The sequence below is a fragment of the Euphorbia lathyris genome, chromosome 3 (genome assembly GCF_963576675.1).
Source record: "Euphorbia lathyris chromosome 3, ddEupLath1.1, whole genome shotgun sequence".
In the NCBI taxonomy this organism is placed as follows: Eukaryota; Viridiplantae; Streptophyta; class Magnoliopsida; order Malpighiales; family Euphorbiaceae; genus Euphorbia; species Euphorbia lathyris.
In genome coordinates this window covers 30778380-30790807 of record NC_088912.1, presented here as the reverse complement: position 1 = coordinate 30790807, position 12428 = coordinate 30778380, and the positions used below count along the sequence as shown (strand labels likewise).

Sequence of the window (12428 nt, the reverse complement as noted above, 5' to 3'; positions counted from 1 at the left end):
GGAGCAAATGCTCTTTTGGGAGTACCTCGGTTGACTATTTAGGCCATGTGATCCATAAAGGGGGGGTCTCGACGGATCCAAAGAAAATTGAGGCCGTATCAAATTGGCCAATGCCCACTAACATCAAACAGTTAAGAGGTTTCTTAGGGTTGGCAGGCTACTATAGAAGATTCATTAGGCAATATGGAGTGATTAGTAAATCCCTAACAGACTTGCTAAAGAAGGATGGGTTTCACTGAGGAGAAAAAGCAACAGAAGCCTTCCACAAACTCAAGGAGGCACTTACCTCTGCTCCTGTCCTAGCCTTACCAAATCCTGAAAAACAATTTATAATAGAGACAGATGCTTGTGATGTAGGGATTGGGGCAGTTCTGATGCAGGAAAAACATCCAATAGCTTATATTAGTAAGGCTCTGTCTCTTAAACATCAAGCCTTATCTGTCTATGAGAAGGAACTTTTAGCAGTGGTCTATGCTGTCCGGAAGTGGGACCATTATGTTGCACACAGGAAGTTTGTTATCAAAACCGATCACAGAAGCCTTAAGTTTTTGCTTGAGCAGAGGATCACTACCACTCAACAGCAGAAGTACATTGCTAAGCTGCTGGGATATGACTTTGAAATCACTTACAAAAAAGGAAATGAGAATGTAGCTGCAGATGCATTGTCAAGGTTACCTGTGGCTGAATTTGCTGCATTGACACTTTCTACTCCTGAGGGGAGTTTGTTACCTGAGATAGAGGCTAGTTGGGTTACTGACACCAAGCTGCTACTAAACTTCTCATTCAGTGGGAGGGAGGAATAGTAGAAGACGCTACTTGGGAGTATGCATTTGACATCAAGCAACGATTCCCTGAGTTCAACATCGAGGCAGGGTCCTAAGGGGAGTGGAATGTTGTGTGCAGCATTGGTGCTACCAATTCTTCTGTTGTTTGAGTTATTTGTCAAGTTTTAATATTTTACTGTTGTTGCGTTTTATGCTTTTTAACTATCATTTTGTTATTTTGTCTGTTTCTTAAGTTAGTTAGAGGAGAGAGATGTTTGTACACGTAGCAGCTGTGTTGCGTCACTTTTGTACAACGGCTATTTAGCCTTGGGTTGGGTGCTGTCCCAAATTAAGAAATGAAATAGTAGAATCCTTCTTCTCTCTCTCTTGAATTCTTCTCTTTTCTTCTCTCTGAAATTCTCTGGGTATCAACATTTCACTCGCTTACTTTCTTATTCTTAAGCATTCATAGAAATCTCCTTGATTTTAGGGCTGTGATCATCTAATTTGCTTGTATTCCTTTGATTAATCAATGGCTAATCCGTTCTTTCCATATTCCCACTTTCCCATTCCTTTGATTAATCCCATGCCTTTATTTAAGCACTTGTTTGCTCCATTTGCCACTACGCACCCTTGCAATTGCAAATTGAACGAGAATGGCAATGTCAAATCTCATTCCTGGAATGCTTGTCAAGCTACTACAAAACATGAACATGGATGATGCTTCTGCTGAATATACTGTTTTGCAGGTTTTGAGTATTGCTGGAATGTTAGCTGAAGGTGAGCCTTTCGCCAAGCCAGGGATTTATCTCGAGGTATCGGATTCAATTCATTCCACTTGTGTATATTTTCCCAATGGACATACAGATATGATTCTTCATGATGAACTCCATTGTTATCAATTGATTGGTGTTAAAAGGCTTGAATTTGACTCAGCCTCAGCCTCACCCTACCCTACTCTTAGAGGTGTTAGGTTACTTCCAGGGACACATCAAGCTTGTGTAGGGAGCCCTGAAAATATTGATGCTGTCAATTGTAAAGATTTGGGTTCAGATAAGAAAAAGGATCCTTCCTTGAATAAGACAAAGTCTCTGTTGTCCAAAACTACTTTAAAGGTCATCAAGAATATAGTTCATGGAATTGAGCTTGTGGCCAAAGTTTCAAGGAAGAAGAGATGGGAAGGGAAGAACAAGGAGAATTCAGTATCCAGGGCTACTAAATCTAAATCTGATCATCATCCAACTATTTCTGTAAGTCTAACCATTTATAGGTTATGACATTCAATTACTTCTTTTTGTTCTACTTCAAATTATGCTAACAATATTTTTTACTGTAGATTTTGGATGACCTAGGAACATTTGTTGGAAAGAAAGCAACAGAAGATGCTTCCAATAATAGCTTTCCTGCCAAGGTTCCGATAAATGGTCAGAAACTAACCGAGGGAAGTGTTTCATTGAGTTCGCTGCCCAAGCTTGGAAAGGTAAAATCTCTAGCTAATTCTGGTAATCTATTTATTAGATTAATAAGCACTTATGGAAATGTATATAAGTGGTATTCACTTCCTACTTCGTTTCAGAAATTTTCTACTAGAGTCTGGAAAAAGCAAGTCCAACTGTAAAGAGTTGAGAAGGGAATATGGAGGTGAAGAACATGGAAAATTAAATCTGTAAGTGAATGAAGTGAATTAGATCTATATGAGGAGCTTCATTTTTTACCAAGTTGTGTATTTTGCTACAACTGAATTGTCTTTGTTAAGTTTTTGAACAAATCTCGCATCATATAGTCTTTGTTATAGCTGATATTAATGAACTCAAATGCTTGTTACTAGTTTGTGATGCTTATTTACATATCCTTTTGTTATGAATTGTGATAAGTTTATGATCTATTCTAACTTTTCATGGTAACTTTTGTCTGGTGCAGTTTGATAATTTGTATGGATGCCGCCACTCTCTACTTGATGGTTTGAAGAGGGTTGGCAAGGTTTCAGTTGTTTGTGGTTATGGTGATGCTGGCAAGGGTTGTGCTGCTGCATAGAAGCAAGTTGGATCTTGAGTGGTCGTGATTGAGATTGATCAATGTGTGCCCTTCAGGCTCTTATGGAAGGATTTCTAGTTTTGACCCTCGAAGATGTTGTCTCATAGGCTGACATCTTTGTTACCATTGTTCACTTCGACAGGTGGGTCTTCCCGCAGACCAACTCGGGCATCATTGTATTGGCTGAGGGACACCATATGAATTTGGGTTGTGCCACTCGTCCCCCTAGATTTGTGATGTCCTGCTCTTTCACCATAAGTTGATTGCACAACTTGAGTTGTGGAATGAGAAGGCAAGCGGAAAATATGAGAAGAAGGTCTATGTTTTGCCAAAGCACCTAGATAAGAAGGTTGCGGCTTGGAGCCAGGCTCACTAAACTCACCAAGGACCAGGCTGACTACATCAGCATTCCAGTTGAGGGTCCTTACAAGCCTGCCCACTACAGGTACTGAGCCACAAGAAAGTTGCAGCTTGAAGTGTTTGAAGCTTTTAAATTGCAAATTTATCTATATGCACATGCACTAGCTTTCATCATATATACGTTTGTTGCTTTGCTAAAGAACTGGATGTTTAAATGGAATTGTTATTTAATTTGGTTTAAGATGGATTGTTTTACTCTATTAGTTAGATAAACATTATTAAGGTAGATATAGTTTTATTACCTAGGAATATAGATGAATTTTATCTTTTCCTGTTCTATAATTAGGAATTCGAGTCTCTAGGATTATTTCTCTATCAATGTTGTAATCTAAGTTACTATACCAGACTTCACTTTTCTTAGTTGCTTGTGGATTCCCCTTTTCGTTGATCTTTTCCTTAAACTTGGAACCTGTCGCACCTGCTGTACCATAGCAGATAGGTTCGATATTTGCCATGTTTACGGACTTGATTAGAGTTCAATAAAAAAAAGTGGATAAATTTTATTTTCATACCAGAAGTAAAGTAATTCGAAATGATAGTCTTGTATTTGGCAATTTCAGATGCAATAGATAATACATTCTTTCTACATGTAATGCAGCTCATTCTTTCTATATTCTGAGCTAACTGCCTCTGCTAAAGAAGATAACCCGCAACATGCTGTTGAGCAGTTCTTGACACTATACGAGCTTGAACAATGCAGGCACAGTTGCAGATTCCCTGTCTAAATTAGTTCTGGCTGCTTCATCCTTAGATTCCAATGGTAACCCAACAGAAGAAGTCCTAAAGGTCACATCTGATAGGCGTAATCAAGCTGCATTGGCCAAAAACTTCTCACCCTTCAGTATTCACCAAAGAAACATCTGCTGCTCTCACTCAAGGACAAAAAATATCTACTGGTAATCAACCCGTTTTAGTCCTTGATAACTCTTTGAAGAATGGGACCGCAAAACCTCCAGGGAGAACTCGGCCATCAATTGTTTCCTAGCTTGTAGCAACGGGAGCCTTCCGCAAATCTGTGGATAACTCTGCTGTCAGTCAGAAGAGGCAACCCCAACCTTGGTCCGAGTGGGTCTCGATGAAGCTGTGGACTTAGCTGAAATGTTGCAGATGGAATCCCAAGATTGGTTCCTCGGATTCGTTGTGAGTTTCTTGGTTGCTGAAGTGTTTCATGGAGTTTGCTCCCGCCTTCTCTTGGTAAGGGCAAAATCTTTAGATACTGTTGATCTTTATAGGCTTTTTCTTTATCTTTTCTCGAAGGCACTCCCTTGTATAGCACTGTTACCATTAATGATCATATATTAGCTATTTTATTATATTGAATAGAATCAGAGGAATGTACAGAATTTTCATAAGTGGTATTTGACAAAACAAGCTAGCTAGAAACATAAGACAATCTTATCTAGAATTTGGCAAAATCTTTACAGAAAATTCACAAGTGTTTGAATTTTTAAAACTGCAAATTTATTTATATGGACATGCACTAGCTTTCATGATATATATGATGCTTTACTAAAGGTGTCCTCAGGTAGCTTAAGTTAGATATCTCGAATTCAAGTCCTAGTGTATGTAACAAACGTTAGTTGAGAGAGGGGCTACCTAGAGGATGTGTAATCAACCTCGAACCTATTAGTTGTGTTTATTTCGGAAAAAAAGGGATCATCACCTTAAATGTAGCTTAATAACATAACAAATCTATTTATGGATATTATTAGGATTAAATGAATTTCTTAACTAATAGTTCATTCTGTTTATTATTAATTGGGGATTACATCTATTTATAATACATTCTTTCTACATGTATGCAGTTCATTTGAACCATTGTTTTAACTCTCTTTCTTCTCTCACTTCTTGCAGTATATACTCTGAGCTAATTTCCTCGACTAAAGAAGTTAATCCGCAACCTGATGTTGAGTAGTTCTTAACACTTCATACGAGCTTGAACAATGCTGGCGCAGATTCCTTGTCTAAAATAGTTCCGGCTGGTTCATCCTTAGATTCGAATGATAACCCATCAGAAGAAGTCCTAAAGGTCAAACCCCATAGGCATAAACAAACCGCCACTTTGGTACACATAGGGTAGTTTGGGGAGAAATCCAATTGGTGGTAATGAGTATGCTAGAAATCTACATTGAGGGAGAGGTTCTTACTGTTGGATTATGAGAAATACCTTTATAGTTCATACCAACATTGTGCACAAAGAAGTAGGAGTGTACATGAGTACACATCGGAGTTCTTGAGGCTTTTGGCAAGAGCTCAATTGCCGGAAATCGAGAGTTGAAAAGCTTTGAGGTACCTAGAGGGGTTGAGACACAAGATACAAGACAAGATACTCAAATGGTAATTGGAGTGAAAGATGCAAGGAACTTGGCATTGAAGGCAGAGTCACAATTGAGTTTGCGAAACCAAGAGAGCTATCGGAGGATAAGGGGTGAAGGTTCATCAATGAGTCGGGAATCACTGAGACTTTTAGATAAAGGAAAGCTAGTGGCGAGTTCAAGTGGGGTTAAGGCTCCAAATGTTGTGAGAGAACCATCAGGGGATGTGAGACCGTTGAGGGGAGCACCACCACCTTATAGAAACAATAACCCTTATGCTAAGCTGGTGCCATTCAAGTGTTTTCGTTGCAATGAGCCGACGCGTCGTTCTAATGAGTGTCCCAAGAGAAGGATCGCCAATATGGTAGAGCGGTATGAAGATGATGTCGTATATTGTGAGCCATTTGAGGATGAGGATGATGGGTAGTTTCATGAGACTCATGTTGTGAGGAGGTTGCTTGTGTCTAACTAGGTTGAAGAGGATCAACGACACCAATTGTTCCGAACTCGATGTTTAGTGCAAAGGGATAAATGTAATGTCATCATTGATAGCGGAAGCCAAGAGAACATCATTAGCAATGTTGTCGTGAAAAAGTTTAGGTTGATTGTGGAGGCACATCCTAGCCCATATAGTGTGGGGTGGATTAAGAATGTTGGAAGCTTTGAGTCAATCAACGTTGCAAAGTTCCTATTGTCATTGGGAATTATGAAGATGAGGTGTATTGTGACGTAGTGGACAAGGATGCATGTCATATGCTTTTGGGGAGGCCTTGACAATATGATAAAGATGCCATTCATGCGGGAAGGTGGAATACCTACAAGTTTGTGAAGGAGGGGTGAAGTGCATCCTCACTCCTATGTTAGGAGAGCCGAACAAGAAGAAGAAGGGGACTCTAATTGTGTGTCCGACTCACAAGTAATTCATTCGGGAATGTGAAGAGAGCCAAGTTATATATGTGGTGATGGTGAAGCCGACAGGGGGAATGCAAGAGGAAGAAGAACGAGAGTTTCCCAATAAAGTGAGTTGCATGCTAAAGGAGTATCATGACCTATTTCCCGAAGAGCTTACAATGGGTTACCACCTTTGAGGGACATCCAACATCACATTGATTTGGTGTTGGGAGCTAGTTTAACGAGTCTTCCACACTATAGAGTGAGTCCTAAAGAGCGCGATATTATGAAAAAGCGCACTCCTGAATTGGTTGGGGAAGACGTCTATATCATTTAATGTGTGAGATTTGAGTCCTTTCAAGTCGGATGCATCTCTCGAGCACACCACCAAAGACTTGATAGCTATTTTTTTCGGAACTGAGAGAATGATGAAGGAAACAATGAAGAAGCGAAGAAGTCACTGAAATAGGGCTCACATGGCGTGCGAGAATAGCCACACATTGTGTGAGCCATGACCATCAGCGAGGATGTGAAACCAAGGCATCCACACAACAGGTGGCCAAAAATCTGAGATTCTTTTTTCTTTAATTCACACGGCATGTGGATCTTGCGACATGACGTGTGGATTATCGAAATTTCAACCCACACATCGTGTCAATTTCCCACACGGCCACAAACTTAACCATCAAGTTGTTCAATTTCTACTTTGTTCTAATTACAAATCTGCCACAATCTAATTAAACATCTTTATCATTACTTTATCTTGTAACTATTATTACCCCTAATGGCTTAGGAAATGTTAGTAATGCTAGAAGGGCTTTATTGTCTTTCTTATCTTAGGTTTTGTAAGGTATATAAGCCTTTCTTTTTCCATTATATGCATCTTTTCATGAATTAATAAAAAACGGTCTTTTGGAGGCTTTGAGTTTTCACCATGTTGGATTATTTCCTTCAAGTTTTAGCTTGAAAAGAGTTAATTCTTTATTAATTTACGATTAAAACTATTATTTCGTGTTGGATCCATATCACAAAATTTATAACTTATGCCAATTATTGTTAAAAAAGAATTTGTGAAATAAAGTTGGAGGCCCCTTTTTTCTATTGTTGCTGAGAGGCTTTGATTAAAAAAAGAGACAGTATCTGCTATTATTGTCAACTTTCGATTTCATTTTATCATATTATGTTTTTATTTTTTTTATATATAACTACTATTAAATTCAGATACGGGATAATAATTATTTATATAGATAGATTTTAACAATTGAGATCTCAATAATTATTGTATTGTAATTGAAATGAGTTTTATATTAAAAAAAAGGACTGGAGAGAAATTTTACTATGATCTTGATCCAATAGACTTTAACAATGAAAAGATGACAATTATATAACTTTATTTTCTAAACCAATCATTTCTGAATAAGGTGGTATGCATTTCATTTTTATTTTGTTGGGTTCATTTAACTCAGTCCACCATATTCTCGGATTAGAGGCCCTCCTAATCCTAAATAGGAGGCTCTAGGTGGGTGCCTAGACCGGCTCTCCCTAGAGCCACCCATAAACAGAGAACAAAGTTTGATTCTAAGAAACATATAGTTGTCTATTGGCTTTTCAGCTAGGGCTGTAATCGAGCTGAGCCGAGCTTTGGCCTGTTCAAGCTCGGCTCACTATAAAATTCACGAGCTCGAGCCCGAGCCGAGCTTGCTATAAAATTAACTGTTGGTCCCGTGTGATTAGTTCCAACGGGGGGGAGGGGTTAGGAACTAATATAACTTTTTCACTAATTAATCTTGCTGACTTAATTATTTCAATAAGTTGATTAACTCAGCTTTGGTCAGCTTGGCCGAACTTAGCGTAAGACAGCTTTAGTCAGATGTTGACTAAAACTGTTTTACTTGAGAGTTGGGAATTGACACTCGTGTGGTCAGTTTCCAACTCAGCACTCCAATTTACTCAGTGTCAGCTTCTAACAGTTTATATGCCGAGTAAATATAACAATCAAAACAAGCGCACACACACACACACACATATATATATATATATATATATATTTGAGAGAGTTAGAAATTACTCAGTATCACTTATCCTGGTTCGGCCTCTCTGCCTACGTCTAGTCCCCAGAGTCCTCCGGGCTTTTAGAATCCAATACTGAGCTCTTTAAGGGTAGAGCACAAACCGATTACAGGAAGTTGAATATGCAAGAGTACCTTCCTCTATTCGTCTACTCAACTCCTACTAAGTGCTACAACCTAACACTTTGATTTCTCTACTACTACGTACTAAATACCAAGTACTCAGCACGCACACTCTCAATATTACAATTGATCACACACTTGTTCCTTTTAAGACAAAGAACACTTTATATGATTACAAATAATCAATCTAGCATTTACACAGAGAATGGAAGATTTGGTGTAAGCTTTCTCTTTTGTTTTGAGTGCTTTGAATTTGTATCTTTCTCACTTGTAATTTTTTGTGAATCGGCAATCTTCCAAATGAAATCTTTGTTCCTTTTATAGATGAATTGTGAGGAACAAATCATTTGAAATTTATTTGTCCGTTGAGTCGAAAACGGCTCTTTTGGGAGACAACTTCTGGTCAGCTTCAGGTGTCAGGCCAATCCTGTCTTCTGATTTCTTCAGACGTCAGATTTGTCTTCTTGCTGCAGATGTTGTCTTCTTGCGACAGTTTGTCTTTTAGCCAAATTTAGTTGTCCCATGTTTCTCGAAATTGACATTTGCATAATTCCGAGATTTTTATTATTGGTGCAGACAGTTGTTGGATTTGTCTTTTAGCTAACGGAACACTTGTGAATCACTCAGCTTTACTCCGATGATTTATTGTAGGCCAATTCCCATACTGAGTTCTTCTTACTCAGCTTTCAAGGATCAACTTTGTTCTGAAGCAGACTTTACTTTTTTTTTCATGCTAAGTTCTATTTTACTCAGCTTCTTTGACCAGCTTCATTCTTCAGCTGTTGTTCTAAGGATGACTTTATCTTTTCTTATGCCGAGTTGCCTTTCACTCAGCTTGTGATCTCATGCTGACTTGATCCTGTCTTATTCTTTATTTCTTTTTGCATTTATATTTATACTCAATATTGAACAAACGGATTAGTACAATTAAATCAAAGCACTTAAATTTAATTGCCTCTTTAATCATGGATTAAACTTAAATGATTTTGTCAAATCAAAATCTTGTGGGAAGGTGTTTCTGTTGCAAATTAGGCTAAGGTATAGCAGCGGAAATATAAATTTTTTTAACCTATTTCCATTAACCCTAGGATCCGTTAATCGTTATTTCATATAAAGAGGGATAAGAAGAATTACCTTTTGATGATCAATCTACCATTGTTAATGAAGTGCCCACAACTCTTCTCCGAGTTCCCAAACACGAAATAAAACACGGGAAGATTAATTTAGAATCAACCGTTGAATAGCAACCAAAGTAGATTTCCTCTAACTAATCAACACAAGATCAAGGATAAAAGAAATAGATGAAATCAATTGATCAAAGGAAGCCGTAGAGAAATCTCGTCTTCGAACTAGGGGTGTTGAATTTTCTCTCTCTTGCACTAGGGTGGATTTCGAAAATCTCAAGAGGGGATTAGCTAGCAGGGATTTCGAAAATCACTAGGGGAGGGGTATTTATAATCTCTTGTATCTAATCCTTAATTAGATAGAATTAGGTTACTGAATAGGAATTCAATTCGGAATAGAATTCCTAATTATTATCTCATTATATATCTAATATATTAAGGATAATAATAATAACCTTATTGGATAATAATAAGAGTATTATAATCTAATTAAAACTCCTGACTTATTTATCTCTTAATTAATTTAATTCATAATCCTAATCTAATTAGGATTAACAAAATCAAATTAATTATTCATGTATTTAACTACATGAATTTCGACCCCCCCTTGGTCCATGGGCCTTATTGTGCTCAATTGGGCTTCCATCAATTAATTAACATCTATCTCTCTTTTAGGTTCCAAGTCTTATGTGTGACCCATTAGGTTCTTATCGCTTCTAGCCGTATGCAACGTTATTAAATTAATTTTCAAAGAATTATATTTAATCTTTGCATAACGGAATGATGTACAGAGTATGTGATTAGCAAGTCCGTAATCATTCCCCCAGAGCTATAAGAAGACAGGTTGATTCTTTCGTTAACCTTTCCGTATTAGTTACAGTATAATTCGATCCTTTATCAACTACATCCTTGAACTGAATCTTATGACTATGGGTGATGTCAAGTCACATATAGCGAGACGTTCATTTTACTTGTACAGGCCGAGTCAACTCAAATAGATAGGTTAAGTGAAATCTGTATTTCAAGTCTTAAGTTATCACCTTGAAAGGATTTAGAGTCGAGTCTTCCACAAGCGATCCTTGGATGTATCTCCCATTTATCGGGAGTGATAAATGCTCAATCCAATATATAACGATCCCGCAATCACTTCCTGTGATACCCAACGTCTACTGTTCACACCCCAGAGTCATCTCTATTAAGGATCGTGTTACACCAGAGTCAAAGCGTCACATTCCGTAATCCAGAATACCAATTAATATTCCTTTGAGTCTGAGGATTAGTTATACCTATTAATACCAATGAGATGAACATGTGACAATGATGAATCTACCCATCCTGTTATCTCAAATCGGATCCCCAATCCTAATGAACAACTTTTCATCGGATCTATGTAACTGTCCAGGTATCTGTATATATGAAGCTTGTGAGATCAGCTTTCTGTCGGACAGAAGACATTGTTACATACAAGTCTCAACAGTGATATATCAATCCCAAACATATCACTTGACTTGGGGTGGTTTTAAGTTTATTAGTTTATCATAAAGTTTAGTCTCACTTCATGCTTGTATGAACACTTTATAATCACTTTAAATAAACTTACGGATTTCCTTTTATTAGACTTTATTTAGTGCTTAAAAGGGATTGCCTTTATATAGTTATAAAACATATATCTCATTAAAACAAATGATATAAAAAACAATTAATTTACATTAAGTTTGTATCCTAGAACAATTGTCTATAGGACACTAAACCCCAACAGTTTCAACATTAACGAGCCGAGCTTTGGCTTGCTCAACGAGCTTGAGCCGAGCTTCGAGCTTGTTTCGAGCCCAAAATCCTCTTTTGGACTTGGTTCATTAAGAAAATTATCTAACCATGAATTGTTTGTGAGTAAATTGTTAATTATATTTGTGAAGTTTGCTCGCAAATAACTCTTTAATTGTGTACATAAACAAACTCACAAGCAAAGTTCGTGAATAAATAAACAAAATGCTTACAAATAGTTCGTCCATTACTCATTTATTATGTTTGTGAACGAACTCATCTAATAGCAAATGAAATAATATTAAGTTTAGATATTTGTGAACTAACACAAAACTATATAGTTTTCTACAAAACTAAAATTTGTTCATAAATGTTGTAATCGAGCTTGCTCGCGAGCTTTCGAACCGAGCTTTGGCCTGCTCAAGATTGACTCGTTTACGAACCGAGCCAGTAAATCGTGTTCACGAGCGGCTTTTCAGCAGGGACGAAGGGATATAAATTGTATGGTTTAGTTGATGGTAAGACTATAACATATAAAATGTTGTTTTCAATCAATTGTTTCCGTATTCATTAAAAGATTTGTGAAAGACCACTTATATTGTACCGGATAAATCACAAGATACTTTCCCTTAAATTTTTGAACCTAAAAGATAAAAAATAACACATAAGCAGCCTCAGTATTTACAATAATATCATTGCAGTTTAGTTAATCCATCACAAAATTTAGATACAGGAAAAGATGGCATTTCGAATAACTAGATATCAACAATGTGTTTCTTCATGGAGATTTAACTAAAGAGATTTATATGAAGTTGTCTTTAGGTACTAACACAGATGTTCCACAAGTTGTTTGAAGCTCAAAATGTCTCTATTTGCTCTAAAACAAGCAAGTCGCCAATGGAACAATAAATTAACCATGTTCTG

The 12428-nt window shown here is 37.3% G+C and overlaps 1 protein-coding gene and 1 pseudogene across 1 annotated transcript; both read left to right on the top strand.

Moving 5' to 3' along the window:
* Nucleotides 1-1138: 1138 nt before the first annotated feature.
* On the top strand, nucleotides 1139-2820 carry LOC136223621 (uncharacterized). The gene is made up of 4 exons (XM_066011732.1): nucleotides 1139-2014; nucleotides 2101-2244; nucleotides 2341-2430; nucleotides 2685-2820. The coding sequence occupies exons 1-3, from the start codon at nucleotides 1421-1423 to the stop codon at nucleotides 2380-2382; spliced, it is 780 nt and encodes a 259-aa protein (XP_065867804.1). The 5' UTR covers nucleotides 1139-1420; the 3' UTR covers nucleotides 2383-2430; nucleotides 2685-2820.
* LOC136222599 (adenosylhomocysteinase 2-like) lies at nucleotides 2400-3250 on the top strand (annotated as a pseudogene).
* The last annotated feature ends 9178 nt before the right edge of the window (nucleotides 3251-12428 follow it).

Bases quoted from the DNA above. Each gene is read 5' to 3' on its own strand.
- LOC136223621 (XM_066011732.1), top strand. From the start codon at position 1,421: ATGGCAATGTCAAATCTCATTCCTGGAATGCTTGTCAAGCTACTACAA. The intron at 2,015-2,100 runs GTAAGTCTAACC...TTTTTACTGTAG, and splicing joins ATCATCATCCAACTATTTCT to ATTTTGGATGACCTAGGAAC. The intron at 2,245-2,340 runs GTAAAATCTCTA...ACTTCGTTTCAG, and splicing joins CGCTGCCCAAGCTTGGAAAG to AAATTTTCTACTAGAGTCTG.